A 22789-nucleotide genomic window follows, 5' to 3' on the forward strand; every position below is an offset into this window, starting at 1 on the left:
AAAAATTTAAAAAAAATAATAAAAATTCTAAATATACTGTACCCATCAAAAAGTATCTTAATGAAAAAAAATATAAACAATAAAAGTACTCATATTTGGTATCACCACATCCAGAATGGCCCAACCTATAAAACTGTCCCACTAGTTAACCCCTTTAGTAAACGCCATAAAAAAATAAATTAAAAAAGGCAGAAAACAAAGCTTTATCATCATACCACTGAACAAAAAGTGGAATAAAGCACACTACAAAAAAGAATATAAATAAACATGGTACTGCTGAAAATATAATCTTGTCCCACAAAAAGCAAGTCCAAAATACAGCTCCATCAGCGGAAAAATAAAAAAGTTATAGCTCTCAAAATAAACCGATGCAAAAATGATTTTTTTCTATAAAATAATTTTTATTGTGTAAAAGTGCCAAAACATAAAAAAAGGACATAAATAAGTTATCGCTGTAATCGTACTGACCCGAAGAATAAAACTGCTTTACCAATTTTACCACAAGCGGAAAGACATAATAAAACAAAAAACTCCAAATTCTAGAATTGCTGGTTTTTGGTAATTGTGCCTCCCAAAAATTGGAATAGAAAAAAAATGTCAAGTGTCTGAAAATGGTACCAATAAAAATTTCAACTCGTCCCGCAAAAACAAGCCCTCACATGACTCTGTGGGCCGAAATCTGGAAAAATTATAGGTCTCAAAATATTCCGATGCAAAAACTAGTTTTTGCATTGAAAAGTGTTTTTAGTGTGTGACAGAAGCCAAACATGAAAAAAAAATTATATAAATCTGGTAATGCGGTAATCGAACTAACCCGAATAAATAAAATAAAGTCGCCATATCACTTGCACCGCACGAGGAACGGTGTCCAAAAAATAAAAATAATTCTTCACCTGCTGTTCATTTGTTCATTTTGCCTCCCAAAGATCGCATTAAAGCTTGGCGCATATTTTGCGCTTAGGGATTTCCATGTAAATCTCTGAAATATGTTATTCAGACTGAACCCCGTCAGAAGATTCCCTATAGTGAGGCAGATGGGGGTACTGTGGACACCATAGGACACGTGATCCGTTGCCGTTCGTCTTTTCAGGATTGCATAAAAGTGTTGCCGGGTACAGTTTTGTGCACTTCTGAAAAGGACAACGCTGAACAGAGGCCAGACGGAGTCCAGAGTAACTTTGCTGCCTCATTATAGTGAATGGATCACTAGGGGGTTTTGTTGTGAATTTGGATTCTGGGCTCCCCCGGTGGCTACTGGTGGAATTGAACTGGTGTCTTCATCTTCTCTGTTCACCTGTTCCCATCAAGATGTGGGAGTCGCTATATAGCCTTGCTGCTCTGTTAGTTGCTTGCCGGTCAACAATGTTATCAGAAGCCTCTCTGTGCTTGTTCCTGCTCCTAGACAACTACTAGATAAGTTGGACTCTTGTCCATGTTTGTTTTTGCATTTTTGTTCCAGTTCACAGCTGTAGTTTCGTTACTGTGTCTGGAAAGCTCTTGTGAACAGGAATTGCCACTCTGGTGTTATGAGTTAATGCCAGAGTTTTAAAGTAATTTCTGGATGGTGTTTTGAAAGGGTTTTTAGCTGACCATGAAAGTGTCCTTTCTGTCTTCTGCTATGTAGTAAGTGGACCTCAAATTTGCTAAACCTATTTTCATACTACGTTTGTTATTTCATCTTGATTCACCGCCAATACATGTGGGGGGCCTCTGTCTCCTTTCGGGGTATTTCTCTAGAGGTGAGCTAGGACTAATATTTTCCTCTGCTAGCTTTATTTAGTCCTCCGGCTGGTGCTGGGCATCTAGAATCAACGTAGGCATGCTACCCGGCCACTGCTAGTTGTGCGTTAGGTTTAGTTCATGGTCAGCTCAGTTTCCATCTTCCAAGAGCTAGTTCCTATATATGCTGATGCTATGATCTCTTGCCATTGAGATCATGACAGTTTGACCGGCCCACTAAAGGGTTAAAATCCTTGGCTGAGAAAGGAGAGAAATAAGTAGTCTGCTGAAATTTTTTTTTTTTTTTTTTTTTTTTTTCTCTCCTTTGAATGGCTCTGTGTTCACCTGTTTGCAATGGATCTTCAGAGTGTAACTGCAGGTTTGAATAATCTCGCCACGAAGGTACAAAATTTGCAAGATTTTGTTTGTCATGCACCTGTATCTGAGCCGAGAATTCCTTTGCCGGAATTTTTCTCGGGGAATAGATCTGGGTTTCAGAATTTTCGAAATAATTGCAAATTATTTTTGTCCCTGAAATCTCGCTCTGCCGGAGATCCTGCACAGCAGGTCAGGATTGTGATTTCCTTGCTCCGGGGCGACCCTCAAGACTGGGCTTTTTCATTGACACCAGGGGATCCTGCGTTGCTCAATGTGGATGCGTTTTTTCTGGCCTTGGGGTTGCTTTATGACGAACCTCATTTGGAGCTTCAGGCAGAAAAAACTTTGATGTCCCTATCTCAGGGGCAAGATGAAGCGGAAATTTACTGCCAAAGATTCCGTAAATGGTCTGTGCTTACTCAGTGGAATGAGTGCGCCCTGGCGGCGACTTTCAGAGAGGGTCTCTCTGATGCCATTAAGGATGTTATGGTGGGGTTCCCTGTGCCTGCGGGTCTGAATGAGTCCATGACAATGGCTATTCAGATCGATAGGCGTTTGCGGGAGCGCAAACCAGTGCACCATCTGGCGGTGTCCACTGAGAAATCGCCAGAGAGTATGCAGTGTGATAGAATTCTGTCCCGAAGCGAGCGGCAGAATTTTAGACGGAAAAATGGGTTGTGTTTCTATTGTGGTGATTCTACTCATGTTATATCAGCATGCTCTAAGCGCACTAAAAAGCTTGGTAAATCTGTTTCCATTTGCACCTTACCGTCTAAGTTTATTCTATCTGTGACCCTGATTTGCTCTTTGTCATCTATTACCACGGACGCCTATGTCGACTCTGGCGCCGCTTTGAGTCTTATGGATTGGTCCTTTGCCAAACGCTGTGGGTATGATTTAGAGCCTTTGGAGACTCCTATTCCTCTGAAGGGGATTGACTCCACCCCATTGGCTAATAATAAACCACAATACTGGACACAAGTAACTATGCGTATTAATCCGGATCACCAGGAGATTATTCGCTTTCTGGTGCTGTATAATCTACATGATGATTTGGTGCTAGGATTGCCTTGGCTGCAATCTCACAACCCAGTCCTCGACTGGAAAGCTATGTCTGTGTTGAGCTGGGGATGTAAGGGGGCTCATGGGGATGTACCTGTGGTTTCCATTTCATCATCTATTCCCTCTGAAATTCCTGAGTTCCTGTCTGACTATCGTGACGTCTTTGAAGAATCCAAGCTTGGTTCGTTACCTCCGCACCGAGAGTGCGATTGTGCCATAGATTTAATCCCGGGTAGTAAATACCCAAAGGGTCGTTTATTTAATCTGTCTGTGCCTGAACATGCTGCTATGCGTGAATATATAAAGGAGTCCTTGGAAAAGGGACATATTCGTCCATCGTCATCTCCCTTAGGAGCCGGTTTTTTCTTTGTGTCAAAAAAAGACGGCTCTTTGAGACCATGTATTGATTATCGGCTTTTGAATAAAATCACTGTTAAATATCAATACCCATTGCCGTTGCTGACTGATTTGTTTGCTCGCATAAAGGGGGCCAAGTGGTTCTCTAAGATTGACCTTCGTGGGGCGTATAATTTGGTGCGAATCAGGCAGGGGGATGAGTGGAAAACCGCATTTAATACGCCCGAGGGCCACTTTGAGTATTTAGTGATGCCTTTTGGTCTTTCAAATGCTCCGTCAGTTTTCCAGTCCTTTATGCATGATATTTTTCGCGATTATTTGGATAAATTTATGATTGTGTATCTGGATGATATTCTGATTTTTTCGGATGACTGGGACTCTCATGTCCAGCAAGTCAGGAGGGTTTTTCAGGTTTTGCGGTCTAATTCTTTGTGTGTGAAGGGTTCTAAGTGTGTTTTTGGGGTACAGAGGATTTCCTTTTTGGGATATATTTTTTCCCCCTCTTCCATTGAAATGGATCCTGTCAAGGTTCAAGCTATTTGTGATTGGACGCAGCCCTCTTCTCTTAAGAGTCTTCAGAAATTTTTGGGCTTTGCTAACTTTTATCGTCGATTTATTGCTGGTTTTTCGGATATTGCTAAGCCATTGACCGATTTGACTAAGAAGGGTGCTGATGTTGCTGATTGGTCCCCTGATGCTGTGGAGGCCTTTCGGGAGCTTAAGCGCCGTTTTTCCTCTGCCCCTGTGTTGCGTCAGCCTGATGTTGCTCTACCTTTTCAGGTTGAGGTCGACGCTTCTGAGATCGGAGCTGGGGCAGTGTTGTCGCAGAAAAGTTCTGACTGCTCCGTGATGAGGCCTTGTGCCTTCTTTTCCCGTAAATTTTCGCCCGCTGAGCGGAATTATGATGTTGGGAATCGGGAGCTTTTGGCCATGAAGTGGGCTTTTGAGGAGTGGCGCCATTGGCTTGAGGGGGCCAGACATCAGGTGGTGGTATTGACTGACCACAAAAATTTGATTTATCTTGAGACCGCCAGGCGCCTGAATCCTAGACAGGCGCGCTGGTCATTATTTTTCTCTCGGTTTAATTTTGTGGTGTCATACCTACCGGGTTCTAAGAATGTTAAGGCGGATGCCCTTTCTAGGAGTTTTGAGCCTGACTCGCCTGGTAACTCTGAGCCCACAGGTATCCTTAAGGATGGAGTGGTATTGTCAGCCGTTTCTCCAGACCTGCGGCGGGCCTTGCAGGAGTTTCAGGCGGATAGACCTGATCGTTGCCCACCTGATAAACTGTTTGTTCCTGATGATTGGACCAGTAGAGTCATCTCTGAGGTTCATTCTTCTGCGTTGGCAGGTCATCCTGGCATTTTTGGTACCAGGGATTTGGTGGCAAGGTCCTTCTGGTGGCCTTCCCTGTCACGAGATGTGCGAGGCTTTGTGCAGTCTTGTGACGTTTGTGCTCGGGCCAAGCCTTGTTGTTCTCGGGCTAGTGGATTGTTGTTGCCCTTGCCTATTCCTAAGAGGCCTTGGACGCACATCTCGATGGATTTTATTTCAGATCTGCCTGTTTCTCAGAAGATGTCTGTCATCTGGGTGGTGTGTGACCGTTTCTCTAAGATGGTCCATTTGGTTCCTCTGCCCAAGTTGCCTTCTTCTTCCGAGTTGGTTCCTCTGTTTTTTCAAAATGTTGTTCGTTTGCATGGTATTCCTGAGAATATCGTTTCTGACAGAGGGACCCAATTCGTGTCTAGATTTTGGCGGGCATTCTGTGCTAGGATGGGCATAGATTTATCTTTTTTGTCCGCTTTCCATCCTCAGACGAATGGCCAGACTGAGCGGATTAATCAGACCCTGGAGACATATCTGAGGTGTTTTGTGTCTGCTGACCAGGATGATTGGGTTGCTTTTTTGCCATTGGCGGAGTTCGCTCTCAATAATCGGGCCAGCTCTGCCACTTTGGTGTCCCCGTTTTTCTGTAATTCGGGGTTTCATCCTCGATTTTCCTCTGGTCAGGTGGAATCTTCGGATTGTCCTGGAGTGGATGCTGTGGTGGAGAGATTGCATCAGATCTGGGGGCAGGTGGTGGACAATTTGAGGTTGTCCCAGGAGAAGACTCAGCTTTTTGCCAACCGCCACCGTCGTGTTGGTCCTCGGCTTTGTGTTGGGGATTTGGTGTGGTTGTCTTCTCGTTTTGTCCCTATGAGGGTCTCTTCTCCTAAGTTTAAGCCTCGGTTCATCGGCCCATATAAGATATTGGAGATTCTTAACCCTGTTTCCTTCCGTTTGGACCTCCCTGCATCCTTTTCTATTCATAACGTTTTTCATCGGTCATTATTGCGCAGGTATGAGGTACCGGTTGTGCCTTCCGTTGAGCCTCCTGCTCCGGTGTTGGTTGAGGGCGAGTTGGAGTACGTTGTGGAGAAAATCTTAGACTCTCGTGTTTCCAGACGGAGACTCCAGTATCTGGTCAAGTGGAAGGGATACGGCCAGGAGGATAATTCTTGGGTGAATGCATCTGATGTTCATGCCTCTGATCTGGTTCGTACCTTTCATAGGGCCCATCCTGATCGCCCTGGTGGTTCTGGTGAGGGTTCGGTGCCCCCTCCTTGAGGGGGGGGTACTGTTGTGAATTTGGATTCTGGGCTCCCCCGGTGGCTACTGGTGGAATTGAACTGGTGTCTTCATCTTCTCTGTTCACCTGTTCCCATCAAGATGTGGGAGTCGCTATATAGCCTTGCTGCTCTGTTAGTTGCTTGCCGGTCAACAATGTTATCAGAAGCCTCTCTGTGCTTGTTCCTGCTCCTAGACAACTACTAGATAAGTTGGACTCTTGTCCATGTTTGTTTTTGCATTTTTGTTCCAGTTCACAGCTGTAGTTTCGTTACTGTGTCTGGAAAGCTCTTGTGAACAGGAATTGCCACTCTGGTGTTATGAGTTAATGCCAGAGTTTTAAAGTAATTTCTGGATGGTGTTTTGAAAGGGTTTTTAGCTGACCATGAAAGTGTCCTTTCTGTCTTCTGCTATGTAGTAAGTGGACCTCAAATTTGCTAAACCTATTTTCATACTACGTTTGTTATTTCATCTTGATTCACCGCCAATACATGTGGGGGGCCTCTGTCTCCTTTCGGGGTATTTCTCTAGAGGTGAGCTAGGACTAATATTTTCCTCTGCTAGCTTTATTTAGTCCTCCGGCTGGTGCTGGGCATCTAGAATCAACGTAGGCATGCTACCCGGCCACTGCTAGTTGTGCGTTAGGTTTAGTTCATGGTCAGCTCAGTTTCCATCTTCCAAGAGCTAGTTCCTATATATGCTGATGCTATGATCTCTTGCCATTGAGATCATGACAGGGTTTAATCTGAATCAAGCCACTAAAAAATGTAGATGTAAACCCTGATGTAAATGCTCAGTTTATAGCTCTGGATTAACGTGATCCCAAACGTTATGTAAAATGTTCCTGAAATTAAAAGCTTCAACTTAATCCACAAAAAAAGTGATCAATTAGATCTGTCATCTGTTAATGGAAATATTAGGGCTTACACGCTATTGGTAGTACAAAGGCTCTGGAAAAGCAAAATGGCTCTTCGCCCCTTAAAAGAAATTCAGCAAATTCTGTTATCCCAAATCCAAATGCGCCCTCCCTTCTGAGCTTCACAATGGACATAAACCACATATAGTGTCCACATGTCTGGCATTTCTGAAGCGATGAGAGCCCGCTTAGCTTATGAGTGCATGTCTCCTGAAGCATGAGCAGGGCATAATGTACTGGTCACGAATAGGTACTGGTCACTACAACGTACTAGTCACTACAACAGAAGTTTGCAATTTTCACTTGGCAACATTCATTGCAGCTTGCTTCTCGACAACACTCATGGAGTCAAAATCGTCACTACACCTGTAGATAAATTCCCAAAGGGGTATAATTTTGAAAATGTGGTCACTTGAGAGAGGGATTCTGCTCTTCTAGCACTTAGGGGTTTTGTATATGGAGTCTGCAAACTATTCTAGGAGAATCTGCACTCCAGGAGGCAAATAGCGCTCTGTTCCTCCCGAGTCTCTCCGAATGGCTAAGCAGTACTATACAGCCACATATAGGGTTTTGCCAGGTTCAATAGAAATTGTGAAACAAACTCTTATGCCATTTTTACCCACTTGAAAATGTGAAAATGTAAAATCTGGGGCTAAAATAACATTTTAGTTGTAAAAATGTACTTATTTCTTCTTCAATGCCCAATAGTATAAATTTCTGTGACACACCTGTGGTGTCAATATGATCACTGCACCCCTAGATGAATTCATTGAGGTTTAGTTTGTAAAATGGGGTAACTTATGGGAGTATCTGCTGTTCTTGCACCTCAGGGGCTCTCCCAGTGGATCATGGCACCTGCAAACCATAAAAGTAAAATCTGCACTAGTATAGCGCTCCTTCCCTTTTGAGCTTTGCGCTGTGCCTGAAAAATATTTCTTAAGTACATGTAGGTTATTGGAGCACTCAGGAAAAAATGGACTTCAGTTTGTTATAAATAATTTTCCTACTTGCCCTTAGAAAAATAAAAACTGAACTTCAATATGGCGCTTCTTCCCTTCTGAGCTTTGCACTGTGTCTCAAAAGTAGTATTCCCCCTCATATGGGGTATCGGCATACTCAGGAGAAATTGCACAATAAATTGCATGGTATAATATCTCCGGTTAATATCTCCAAGGTCCGCCAAAACACGACGCACGATGGATGCGATGTGTGGCCATACGTCGCAATGCGTCGCTAATGCAAGCCTATGGAGAAAAAACGCATTCTGCGGTCAACTTTGCAGAATGCGTGTTTTCTCCAAAATGACGCATTGCGACGTACAGCAAGCGACGCTAGTGTGAAAGTAGCCTAAGGCACATCCATGATTCCAACAAATGGTGTCGGCTAATTGTTCCAGCAAATTTTGTATTCAAAAAGTCAAATGACTCCTTCCCTTCCGAGCTCTGACGTGCGCCAAACCGTTTTCCCCCACATATGGGGTATCGACATGCTCAGGAGAAATTGAACAACAAAGTTTGGGATCCATTGTTTCCTATTAGTTTTGTGAGAATAAAAAAAATATGGGTCTAAAGTAAAGTTTTTGTGAAAAAAAAGTTAAATGTTCATTTTTTTTCCACATTCCAAAAATTCATGTGAAGCACCTGAAGGGTTAATAAACTTTTTGAATGTGGTTTTAAACACTTTGAGGGGTACAATTTTTAGATTAGTTTCACTTTTGGGTATTTTCTGGTCATATAGATCCCTCAGCCACTTCAAATTTGATGTGGTCCCTAAAAAAAATGGTTTTGTAAATTTTGTTGGAAAAATGAGAAATCGCTGGTCAACTTTTAACCCTTATAACTTCCTAACAAAAAAAAAATGTTTAAAAATTGTGCTGAGGCAAAGTAGACATATAGGAAATGTTACTTATTAACTATTTTGTGTGACATAACTCTCTGATTTAAACTTCCAAATACTTTGAATATCCCACCATCTATATTACATAATATTAAAAGATTCAGAGATTCTGGGACAAGGCCAAAGTTCAATATTTAATACTCATGATATATGGGCCCTTGTACAGCACTGTGCTAAAAACAAGCATGACTTGGTTGTACAAATCACTGCATGAGCTCAGTAATGTCTTTGTGTACACAGCTCTCCAGACAATCCACAAATGCAAGTTATAGGGAACCTGTCACCAGAAAAAAAAACACTATTAATGGGGTTGTTTGGTCTAAATTGATGAGTCTACAGTCACTCTGTGTGGCTGTAGACTTATAAATCCCCCCAGCGCACGCACTGTGTGCTGCTGGGATTCACCAGTTTCTGAGTCAGCAGGGGCGTAACTACCGCGGTCGCAGTTGCGACGGGGCCCAGACTACTTAGGGGCCCCATGGACAGTAGTGAAGCCGGAGAATGAAATGACCCATGATTGCACCATTTGTGAGTGACCCGCGGCAGGGAGCCGTCACCGCTCTCTAATTATACTTACCTACTCCCGGCGCGGTCCCTGGAAGTCCCTGCTTCTTCCAGCGCTGCAGATTCTTCCTGCACTGAGCGGTCACATGGTCCCGCTCATTACAGAAATGAATATGCGGCTCCACCTCCCATAGAGGTGGAGCCTCATATTCATTTCTGTAATGAACGGGACCATGTGACCGCTCAATACAGGAAGAAGATGCAGCGGTGGAAGAAGCAGGGACGCAGCGCCAGGAGCAGCCTGCAGGTGACTGGTGGTGAGTATACAGCGCTGCGCAGCGCTGGGCGATATTTACCTCTCCTCGTTCCGGTGCGGCTCTGTCATCAGCGTCTTCTGGCAGTGACGTTCAGGTCAGAGGGCGCGGTGACGTAGTCAGTGCGCGCCCTCTGCTGAACGTCAGTGCCGAAGACGGAGCCGCACGAGGAGCAGCCAGGTAAATATTGATAGTGCCGGGGCCGGGGGTCCTGAGCGAAGAGCGAGAGGTGAGGTGAGTATGTGATTTATTTTTTTTATGGCAGCAAAAGCAAAAGGGGCAAGTCGCAAGTGGCTATACGGAGCATCTTATGGGGCCATAACACTTGTGCAGCGCCAGCACTATAAGGGGCAGTGGCTGTGCGGAGCATCTTATGGGGCCATAACACTTGTGCAGCACCAGCACTATAAGGGGCAGTGGCTGTGCGGAGCATCTTATGGGGCCATAACACTTGTGCAGCACTATAAGGGGCAGTGGCTGTGCGGAGCATCTTATGGGGCCATAACTCTTGTGCAGTACTATGCAGTGGCTGTGCTCTATATATCCCTGTGCGGGCTGTGCTGTATATACCCCTGTGCGGGCTGCTGTATATATCCCTGTGCGGGCTGTGCTGTATATATCCCTGTGCGGGCTGTGCTGTATATACCCCTGTGCAGGCTGTGCTCTATATACCCCTGTGCGGGCTGTGCTCTATATACCCCTGTGCGGGCTGTGCTCTATATACCCCTGTGCGGGCTGTGCTCTATATACCCCTGTGCGGGCTGTGCTCTATATACCCCTGTGCGGGCTGTGCTCTATATACCCCTGTGCGGGCTGTGCTCTATATACCCCTGTGCGGGCTGTGCTCTATATATCCCTGTGCGGGCTGTGCTGGATATACCACTGTGTTGGCTGTGCTCTATATACCCCTGTGCGGGCTGTGCTCTATATATCCCTGTGCGGGCTGTGCTGGATATACCACTGTGTTGGCTGTGCTCTATATACCCCTGTGCGGGCTGTGCTGGATATACCACTGTGTTGGCTGTGCTCTATATACCCCTGTGCGGGCTGTGCTGGATATACCACTGTGCGGGCTGTGCTGGATATATCCCTGTGCGGGCTGTGCTGGATATATCCCTGTGCGGGCTGTGCTGGATATACCCCTGTGCGGGCTGTGCTGGATATACCCCTGTGCGGGCTGTGCTGGATATACCCCTGTGCGGGCTGTGCTGGATATACCCCTGTGCGGGCTGTGCTGTATATACCCCTGTGCGGGCTGTGCTGTATATATCCCTGTGCTGTATATATCCCTGTGCGGGCTGTGCTCTATATACCCCTGTGCGGGCTGTGCTCTATATATCCCTGTGCGGGCTGTGCTGGATATACCACTGTGCGGGCTGTGCTGGCACCCAACACCATGTTGCAGTGCAGGAGATTCCTGCAACAGTCCGAGGCGTATCTAGGGGAAGGTGGGGGGGGGGCCCATTTGGAAGTTCGCACCGGGGCCCATGACTTTGTAGTTACGCCACTGTGAGTCAGTACCAGCAATACTGTATGTATGCGATTTACATACTGCAGGCCAGAGCCCATACAGTGGACGCCACCTCCTTCATACACCTGTCTAGTGATGCGGCCGTCCAGTTGTAATAGCCTCGCTCAATACAAGTGTATGGAGCAAGGCCATGTCCACTATACGGGCTCTAGCCAGGAGTACACAACCGGTGAATCCTCGCAGCGCACAGTGCGTACGCTGGGGGGATTTATTAGTCTGCAGTCTCAGAGAGTGACTGCACACTTATCAATTTAAACCAGACAACTCCTTTAAATTGCAGATGTGGGTTTAATTTGCAGGTTAGTAGCGTTACTATCCCGCCCCGCACCTGCACGTAGCCAAACGCTGTGGGGAGAAAATGAACTTTATTTCCCCCAGCAGCGTTCCGGTTTCAGTCACACAGGGGTCGGCACCTGCATGGGTTCGGTCACCACTCAATCTATTGTTTAGACTCCTGAGACACAGCAAATGTTAAAACTGGGCAGCACGGTGGCTCAGTGGTTAGCATTGCTGCCTTGCTGTGCTGGAGTCCTGGGTTCAAGTCCCACCAAGGACAACATCTGCAAGGAGTTTGTATGTTCTCCCCGTGTTTGCGTGGGTTTCCTCCAGGTTCTCCGGTTTCCTCCCACACTCCAAAGACATACTGATAGGTAATTTAGATTGTGAGCCCCATTGGGGACAGCGATGATAATGTGTGCTAACTGTAAAGCGCTGCGGAATATGTTAGCGCTATATAAAAAAAAAAATAAAGATTATATTATATTATTTAAAAAACACTTAAAAACATGTATAAGAACATGGCGAATTAACCTCAATGAAAAGCACAAATGCTTTAAATGAGCCAAAGCATAACACACATTCAAATGTGGCATGATCAAAATTAGAAAAAATGTAAACAAGTATCGCTGCGAGCAGCTTCATCAGGGGAAGTTGTCAGAGGTGCAAATGTCAGAAAATAAATAGGTGAAGTAATCAGAAAAAAACACATTACTGGTATGAAGCACTGGTTCAATGGAACAGAAGGAGGTAGCCAGCCATCCTGAAGGAGCAATTATAACAATGAGACTACACAGATGTGATGACACATAGCAGCCGTAAATGAAGCTAAAAGGCAGCAGTGGAAAAGCAAAAATTAAAGCAAAAACACAAAAAGCACGATGCCTCCAAAAGGGGTATAAATCATTTGTGTAGTGTGCCCATGCAGAAGCTAAATGTAAAGATACAAATTCAGTGGCTGTCTGCAAGAGTAAAAGACATAAGACTCATTGCTTAAAGGAGATAGAATATCCTGATGAAGCTGCTCGCAGCAGCGATACGCGTGGGGCTGTCCCCACACCTATTTCTTATTGGGACTTTATGCTTACTTCGGCTCTATACATGAGCCTCTCTTGATCCGAACAGGCAGCCGCAACATCATCAGACAGCCAGCTACATCATCAGACAGCCAGCTACATCATCAGACAGCCAGCTACATCATCAGACAGCCAGCTACATCATCAGACAGCCAGCTACATCATCAGACAGCCAGCTACATCATCAGACAGCCAGCTACATCATCAGACAGCCAGCTACATCATCAGACAGCAAGTTACATCATCAGACAGCCAGCTACATCATCAGACAGCCAGCTACATCATCAGACAGCCAGCTACATCATCAGACAGCCAGCTACATCATCAGACAGCCAGCTACATCATCAGACAGCCAGCTACATCATCAGACAGCCAGCTACATCATCAGACAGCCAGTTACATCATCAGACAGACAGCTACATCATCAGACAGCCAGCTACATCATCAGACAGCCAGCTACATCATCAGACAGCCAGCTACATCATCAGACAGCCAGCTACATCATCAGACAGCCAGCTACATTCATCAGACAGACAGCTACATTCATCAGACAGCCAGCAACATCATCAGACAGCCAGCTACATCATCAGACAGCCAGCTACATCATCAGACAGCCAGCTACATCATCAGACAGCCAGCTACATCATCAGACAGACAGCTACATCATCAGACAGACAGCTACATCATCAGACAGCCAGCAACATCATCAGACAGCCAGCTACATCATCAGACAGACAGCTACATCATCAGACAGACAGCTACATCATCAGACAGACAGCTACATCATCAGACAGCCAGCAACATCATTAGACAGCCAGTTACATCATCAGACAGCCAGCTACATCATCAGACAGCCAGCTACATCATCAGACAGACAGCTACATAATCAGACAGACAGCTACATCATCAGACAGACAGCTACATCATCATACAGCCAGCTACATCATCAGACAGCCAGTTACATCATCAGATAGCCAGCTACATCATCAGACAGCCAGCAACATCATCAGACAGACAGCTACATCATCAGACAGACAGCTACATTCATCATACAGCCAGTTACATCATCAGACAGCCAGTTACATCATCAGACAGCCAGTTACATCATCAGACAGCCGGCTACATCATCAGACAGCCGGCTACATTCATCAGATAGCCGGTTACATCATCAGATAGCCGGTTACATCATCAGATAGCCAGTTACATCATCAGACAGCCAGCTACATCATCAGACAGCCAGTTACATCATCAGACAGACAGCTACATCATCAGACAGACAGCTACATTCATCAGATAGCCGGTTACATCATCAGATAGCCAGTTACATCATCAGACAGCCGGCTACCTTTCCCTTTTGCATTCTTCTGCACCTTCAGATTATACACCACAGGTTGTATACATCATATAGTTTTGGGATTTTTTACCATCTACATCTAACCAGGCTTTCCAGACCTGGAGATAAACACACGCTTTGCGGTCTGGATCCAAATCCACTGTTCACATTACATCTTACAGATGCCCAGAGCATGTGCTGCTATTTCTGGGTTTAATACTATTGGGAGCAGGATGTTTCAGTTTATTCATTCTACTTGTTGTATACATGTTTTCTAATTTTCATCATGCCCCATTTTGTGAATGTGTCTGTTTTGCTTTGCATTTTATACTGTGGATATCTTGCGGCTAATAAATAGCATATGTGCTTTTCATTGCTTGGCCATTTGGTTCATTGTTGATAATGTCCCACAGCATTCCATCTTTAGGGGTGTGGTTTATTCGCTATGTTCTTATACATCTTTTTAAAGTGGTTTTAATGGTTGCTGTGTCTCAAGTGTCTAAATATTAATAAAGATTTCTATTTTTCGCCATTATTATGTGACTGTGCACACCATTTATTAGTTGGTCTTTCTCCTCTCCACTTCCTGGTTCTTATCCATACTAGGTGTTGCACCCCATTATTATATTTGTATCTTTTTCTACCATATATGGTAGTGCGCCCTCTCCCCTTCCTTGTTTACCTCTCTTCCAGAGCGGCAGCTGTAGCCAGACCCCCAGTCATAACTGACACTGGCTCTGCATTGGGGCCGGCTGTCCGTCAGGCCCGGGGTCACGTTTTCAGCTGCCTCTGTGTATTCAGTGCCTGAACCGGCGCCGCCCCCGTGACTGAAACCGAATGCTGCCAGTGGGAACAAATTTAATTTTTTCTCTGCAAGACTGTGTGCAAGCATCGGGCAGGTTAGTAACGCTATTAACCTGCAGATTAACCACATATCATGCAAAACTGAGGCCATATATCAACACCATCCAGACACACTGCTCAATTAAAATGGACTGGGGCTAACTATAAAACTACTCTGTGGTCCGATAAATCAAAAGACGATTTTTTTTTATGAGAACCTCTGACATCACCTCCTGAAGACTCAAGAGAAAAGAAACCATCCGGCTTCTCCGAGCATAACTCCAAAGCCTGCACCTCCAATGGTCTAAGGTTGTAATAGTGCTTATGGCATGGGCAGCTTACAGATTTAGAAAGGCACCATCACTGCTGACTATGATATCGAAGTTTTAGAACAACATGCTTCCATCCTGACAATGTCTATTTCAGGGAAGGCTTTGCATATTACAGCAAGACAATGCTAAGCCACGTTCTGTGTCTATCACAATAATAATCTTTATTTTATATAGCGCTAACATATTCCGCAGCGCGTAAAGCACTGTCCCCAATGGGGCTCACACTCTTTCAGTATGTCTTTGGAAAGTGGGAGGAAACCGGAGTACCCGGAGGAAACCCACGCAAACACGGGGAGAACATACATATTCCTTGCAGTTGTTGTCCTTGGTGGGATTTGAACCCAGGACTCCAGCGCTGCAAGGCTGTAGTGCTAACCACTGAGCCACCGTGCTGCCCGCAACAGTGTGGCTTTGCAGAGGAAGAGTTTGGATGATGAACTGGCCGCCTGCAGTCCTTTCACCAGTAAAAAATATTTGGCACACCACCATGGAGCTAAAACAAAACTGGTAAAGACAACCTAATTCTGTTGAGCAGCTAAAATCCTACATCAGACAAAAATGGGACAACATTCTTCACCCAAGACTCCGGCAATTTGTCTCCTCACTTCCCAGACATTTACAGACTGTTGAAAAAAAGAAGGAATGCTGCACAATAGTAGACGGACATGACCCTGTCCCAACTGTTTTGAGATGTGTTGTGGCCATCAATTTCTAAATTAGTAATTTTTCCAATTTGAAAAAATAAGGAACTCTCAACATTGAATATGTGGTCTATAGACTCAATTCATTAAAGTTTTTACACCAGTATTATGACTTAAAAAGTTTTGAAAAGTTTCTTAATTTTGGTGCAGTTGGCAACTGCGCAAAAATAATCACTCATTTCGTTGCCATTTTTACCCAGATATCACAAAGTGGGTGGAGCTGTGGCAGGATGGAGGTGTGACAACCGCCGCTGGTCAAAATCGCTACAACACAAATCTTACTCCTGCAGTGAGTGGAATAGGATTTATGGCGAGGATGACAAATTGTGTACCCCACTTGTCCAGCGCTTCTAATGCTTGAAGAGTCATACGCTTCTTCATGAATTGGGAGCATCTGACTCCAGCCCATCTCTTCATCAAGACCAGCATGAACTCCGCTGGTTGTGATGTATCAGGCCAAAACTTCTGTTGTGAATAAAATATGGCTATAAGAGATATCCAAATCATTGCATTCTTGTTTTCTTTACATTTTATGCATCAAACCTTTTTTTTCATATAGTTTGGCTATAAATAAATATTAAATCTAATTCTGTTTCATTTTTTTATTTGTCAAGGTATTTTTTTTTTACAGCGAGCCATTGTTTGCTTGGGTTTCCTTTGCGTTCTCAGGTTTTCTCCCACACTCCAAAAACATACTGATAGGAAATTTAGATTATAAGCCCCAATGGGGACAGCGATGAAGATATCTGTAAATCCCTGATAATGTCTGGAATTAATGGTTCTATATAAGCAAGTATAATAAATGTTAATAATTGATCATTTTTTTCCAGAAAAGAATGTTACTCTGTCACTTATTGTTATGAAATCTACATTGACCGATCTGAGATGATTTTATCATTCCAACTATAGATATCGTTACCCAAAATGAATTGTAATTACTTTATGTTGAATATAAGGGTATGTGCACACGTTGCGGATTCGTGTGCGGATTTTTCTGCGCAGATTCTGAAAAATCCGCAGGTAGAACGCCCTGCATTTTACCTGCAGATTTACCGCGGTTTTTGTGCGGATTTCACATGCGTTTTCACATTTGGGGATTCCAATTATGGAACAGGTGTAAAATGCTGCGGAATCCACACAAAGAATTGTCATGCTGCGGAAAAGACACCGCAGCATTTCCGCATGTTTTTTCTGCAGCATGTACACAGCGGATTTGGTTTTCCATAGGTTTACATGGTACTGTAAACCGCATGGGAAAACTGCTACTAATTCGCAGCGTCAAATCCGCTGCGGATCCGCAGCCAAATCCGCACCGTGTGCACAGACCCTAAAGTGGAGTATTTTGTTCCAGAAAACTATCTGATATTTATAAGTTCTGTAAACAGTTTATTAAATTGCATTGTTCGTCTTTTTTTTTCTAAATGCTTTTACCTGTAAAATCATATTTGTTAATATGACCTTCAAAAATGTCTTTTGCTTTGAGAGGCAAAGTAAAATCACAGCACATAAAAATTGGAGGCAATAAGTCTTTAACAACAAAAGTCCATACAAAGCTGGAGTATCACAAACACAAGTGTACATAGAAATAGACTGTTTCAGAACATTGTATTGTAAGGTTTATGTGAAGGATTTGTCTGCTATATGTACTCTGAGTATGTTGCTTAATGATCAAGACAGCTTATATTGTTATTCCGTAGCAATCTTGTCTGGGTTTTAGATTTTGTTTATCAGATAAATTCATTTCTGTTTGAATATTGTGTTTCATTTGTTTGGTGGTTTTGAATACCCTATTCAATAAGTCAGGCCAAAAAAAAAACCAAATATATTTACTGTGTGTGTGTATATAAATTGGTTTGTGTGTGTATGTATAGTGGAATAATATATATATATATTTTTTTTTATTATTTTTTTTTTTTACTTTTAAAACAGCAGTTACATCCCCTTAATTTTTGGGTTTTAAATATGATTTTAATGAATTATTATTTGCTTTTCAGAAACCCGGAATGGACCTTGCAGATACCTACATAACATTTGTGCGGCAAAACCAAGATATCTTGCGGGAAAAAGTCAATGAGGAAATATACATAGAAAAGTTATTTGATGTAAGTAGTTTTTGTTTGTTATGTTATGCAGGGATGTATGACTGCTATTGCGTACAATTTTTATCCTTTTGCACCTATTTATCACCTTGGGTACTCAAATTAAATCTTGAATAATGCTTCAATGTATCTGTTTACATTAAATTAAAAACTACATACTTGTACTCTTAAGGGTCCTATGTTAGCAGCTACTCCAAAATTTTACCTATATATACATTACTGTGTAAATGTTTGAGGAAGATATTGAAAAATACTACACAATGAGGCCCTGAAGAAGTGTGGACGAAACACGCGTCGGGTCTGAGGGACACAGGACAGACCCCTGTACTCTGTAAGTTTATTATACTCATTCTTTGCATCCTATTGCCCCATTGCGGTTTTTTATTGGTCCTTGGCAAAAAAATCATACTAACCATCACCAGCATAGATCAACAATCCTTTGGCACTCTAACATTTTTCTTATACTACTCATGATTACTCATGTGACTTGTCAAGCACTTTTATTGTATGCACTGGCACTTTAGAATACTATACAGTGACTTTACAGTGTACAGTGACTAATCATAATAATTGAGATTCAATAATTATATTTACCATTATATTGAGCGATCATTGCACATAATTTTTTTATGAATTTATCTATGAAATTGTTCCCATTTATTTATTTATGATTGAATGCTTAATATTACTAATGTTATTACAGAGGGGGTTTGTACCATTCAAGTGTCTCTCACACTAGAGGCATCTGTTTTTTAATATTTTGTTTCATGTTTAATTTGATATAATGCAAATTGATATTTTAGTAATTCTTGCCTGTGTTCACATCCTTACTACTCCGTTAAGGCTGAGTCACACATAATGATATCATTAACGATATCGTTGCAACGTCACGCTTTTGGTGACGTAGCAACGATCCCGCTAACGATCTCGTCGTGTGACAGCGACCAACGATCAGGCCCCTGCTGGGAGATCGTTGGTCGTTGGGGAATTATCAGGACCATTTTTTGGTCGCTAATCACCCGCTGTCATCGCTGGATCGGCGTGTGTGACGCCGATCCAGCGATGTGTTCACTTGTAACCAGGGTAAATATTGGGTTACTAAGCACAGGGCCGCGCTTAGTAACCCGATATTTACCCTGGTTACCACTGTAAAAGTTAAAAGAAAAAACAGTACATACTCACATTCTGATGTCTGTCACGTCCCCCGCCGGCGTCCACAGGGTTAAAACTGCTATCGGCAGGAGCGCTGCTAATGCACACGCTGCTGCCGAGAGCTTCCCTGCACTGACTGTGTCAGCGCCGGGTGTAAAGCAGAGCACAGCGGTGACGTCACCGCTGTTACTGCCGGCGCTGACACATTCAATGTAGGAAGCTCTCTGCAGCAGCTTGTGCATTAGCAGCGCTCTTGCCGAAAGCAGTTTTAACCCTGTGGACGCCGGCAGGGGACGTGACAGACATCAGAATGTGAGTATGTAGTGTTTTTTTTTTTTTACTTTTACAATGGTAACCAGGGTAAATATCGGGTTACAAAGCGTGGCCCTGCACTTAGTAACCCGATGTTTACCCTGGTTACCCGGGTGCTGCAGGGGGACTTCGGCATAGTTGAAGACCGTTTCAACGATGCCGAAGTCGTTCCCCTGATCGTTGGTCGCTGGAGAGAGCTGTCTGTGTGACAGCTCCCCAGCGACCACACAACGACTTACCAACGATCACGGCCAGGTCGTATCGCTGGTCGTGATCGTTGGTAAGTCGTTTAGTGTGACTCCAGCTTTACTCCCCTATTGGGGGAACTTAGTATAGCCTGATTTACACAGTGAGAATTCTTTAAAAAAAAAATAGAAGCATTAGTAATGAAGGAGCAAAAGAGAAATCTAAATCAAATCAATATATGGCATGGACACCCACACAGGCTCAATAATAAGATCAGGGCTCTCTGGAAGCCATATCATCACTTCCTTTCCACTTGTTCTTCTATATCCTGAGGATAGTACTTAAAGTAGTTATCCATAGCAAAACAAAAGCCTCTGAGAAATAAAAATGGCCTAGATGACTAAAGGATGAACTATAGTTTGGCCAACAGCCATCTAATGTGTATGAGGAAGCAAGCCCCAGGGACTGTAACATGAATCAGTTAATCGGGTCAGCATCTGACTCGTTGTTCCCCTGCAGCCTATATGGAGCCTGTTGCATACAATTGTCCTTCTGCGAATTCACTGCCAGGGTGCTCACAAACTTCTTTATAGTCCATGAGCCGGGCCAGATATCGGTACCACCCGGAGTGACTAATTTTCTTTGGTATTTTTAGGTAGATGCATGTCTGTAGTTTATTTTTTGATATGATAGCCCTTACATATACGTAGCTTATTAACCCCTTCAGCCCTAGGCCTATTTGTACCCAAGTGCCTAAGCCAATCTGACCTGTGCCACTTCATGGGCTAATAACTTTGGAACGCTTTCACCTATCCAAGCCATTCTGAGATTGTTTTCTCGTGACATATTGTACTTCACGTCAGTGCTAAATGGGAGTCAATATATTTTACCTTTCTATATAAAAAAATGCTAAATATTCGGAAATTTTGGAAAAATCGGCAATTTTTTAACTTTGAAATTCTCTGCTTTTTACAAAAATACTGATACCCCCCATAATAGTTATTAATTTACACTCCCCACATGTTTACTTCATATTGGCATCATTTTGAAAATGAAACCTTATTGTTTTACGACGTAATAGGGCTTATAGTTTTATGCGCAATTTTTCACATTTACAGCAAAACCCACTTTTCAAAGGACCAAGTCACTTCTGAAGTCACTTTAAGGGGCTTACATAACAGAAACCACCCATAAATTACCCCATTTTGCAAACTACACCCCTCAAGCTGTTCAAAACTCATTTTTAAAAACTGTTAACCCTTTAGGTGTTCCACAGGAATTTTAGCAGAATGAAGGCGAAATTTCAAAATTTCATTTTTTTTCCAGATATTACATTGTAATCCAATTTTACCTGCAACCTAGCAAGGGTTAACGGCAAACCCAAACTTGGTTACCCTAATTCTGCAGTTTATAGAAACACCCCACATGTACTCGTAAACTAAAGTATGGGCACACAGCACAGCTCAACACGGAAGGAGCGCTATGTGGTTTTTGGGTGGCGGATTCACTGGAAGAAATCTAGGGGGCCATGTCACATTTGAAGGCTGCCTGAGGTACCCCCACAGTGGAAACCCCAAAAAGTGACCCTATTTTGGAAACTACACCCCCAAGGAATCTTTTAGGGGGTATAGTGACCACTTTGACCCAACCAGTGTTTCACAGTAGTTGGAAACACTTGGTTGAGAAAATGGAAAAAGTGAATTTTTTACATGAAGGTGTCATTTTAGGCTCATTTTTTTATTTTTAAGAGGTGTACCAGCAAAAAATGCACCCCACTATTTGTTCACCAATCTCTCCCGAACACAACAACACCCGATATGTTGTCGTACACTGCAGTATTGGGGAACGGCAGGCCTCGGAAGGGAAGGAGCGCCAAATGACTTTTGGAGTGCAAATTTTACTGGAAGAAATCTAGGGGGCTATGTCACATTTGAAGACACCCTGAGGTGCCCCAACACACGCACACACACTGACACATACACGTTCTGTGCTGAACAGGACTCTCCGGTCTTCTCTGCAGAGCTCCTATCTCCCTCTGTAGAGGCTGACACCTCCCAGGCTTGTGACTGATCACATGGCCGTGACATCACCACAGGTCCTGTAGTCCTGTACTGTGTGCTGCTGCTGGTAAGGAACTTGTGGAGAGAGGGGGAACAGTCACCTAGCACCAGCGCTCCCAGCTCTAAGAACGAGCGCCTCATGAAGGTGGGCCCCTGCCTCCTCCTTCCCTGCGCGGCGGCCTTTCCCCCCGGCGGCTGTATTCGGCGTATAAGACAACCGCCCTCTTGGAGCCATGTTTTTCATGGCTAAAAAGTCGTCTTATACGCCAGGAAATACGGTAAATAAAATTTTAATGTTTTTCTTTGTGTTTGCAGGTGTTTACTGACTATCTAACGGCATGATGGAAGTACCAGCAAGGAAGAAATCACGGATCGACTGTATCATACACTGCTCTAATGATGACAGCGATGATCTGGCGTCCCTTAAGGATTTGGACTCCTGGAAAACATTGCTTAGGGCTGCAGAGATCAGGCAGCATGAATCAGTCCTGGTAGCAGCTAAGGGCCTTGAAGAAGGAGAAATACCACACATACAATATCACCGTAAATGTCGTAGTATCTTTACAATGAAGAAGTCACTGGATTCTATCCTTGGCAAGGGTGTCAATGTCGAAACAGCAAGCAAAATCTCCATGAGGAAGCTACCGAGGGGTGCCCCCAGTGATAGCAGGGTGTATGCCAAAGTATGTATCTTCTGTGAGAAGTCAAGCAAGTACCTAAAAGGAAAACAAACAAGGGAGCCAATTGTCCAGTGTGTTGAGCTACGAGCAGATGAGACGATCCGCAGAGCAGCGATAAGGAAAGGCACACAGAGAATACTTGGTTTACTTAGCAGAGACCTTGTTGCTGCAGAGGGGCACTACCACAAGTCGTGCTACAAACTATTCACAAAAGATGATTCCCAAGTGGCCTGTAGGTCTAGTGCAGCTGAAAATCAGGTCGAAAGCGAGGAAGTACGCTACGAAGAGGCAGAGAAAGAGGCCCTTGAAGAACTCTTCTTGTATATAAGGACTAAATTGTTCCCAAACCCAGAAGTACTGCCTATGATAAACCTCACATCTAGGCTTGAGAGATTAATGATATCCCGTGGTATCATCCAACTGAAACCATCGACAAAGAAACATGTTCGACGAAA

General features: G+C 43.7%; 1 protein-coding gene across 18 annotated transcripts in view; it reads left to right on the top strand.

Annotated features, from left to right (window-relative positions):
• Positions 1-22789, top strand: part of CADPS2 (calcium dependent secretion activator 2) — a 699771-nt gene that overhangs the window by 616559 nt on the left and 60423 nt on the right. For all 18 annotated transcript variants that reach the window (XM_077264944.1, XM_077264942.1, XM_077264943.1 and 15 more), the window contains one exon: positions 17840-17947. In XM_077264944.1, the coding sequence (XP_077121059.1) occupies positions 17840-17947 (108 nt within the window). The remainder of the gene's footprint in view (positions 1-17839; positions 17948-22789) is intronic.

Source organism: Ranitomeya variabilis, chromosome 5, assembly GCF_051348905.1.
Source record: "Ranitomeya variabilis isolate aRanVar5 chromosome 5, aRanVar5.hap1, whole genome shotgun sequence".
NCBI classification, from domain to species: domain Eukaryota; kingdom Metazoa; phylum Chordata; class Amphibia; order Anura; family Dendrobatidae; genus Ranitomeya; species Ranitomeya variabilis.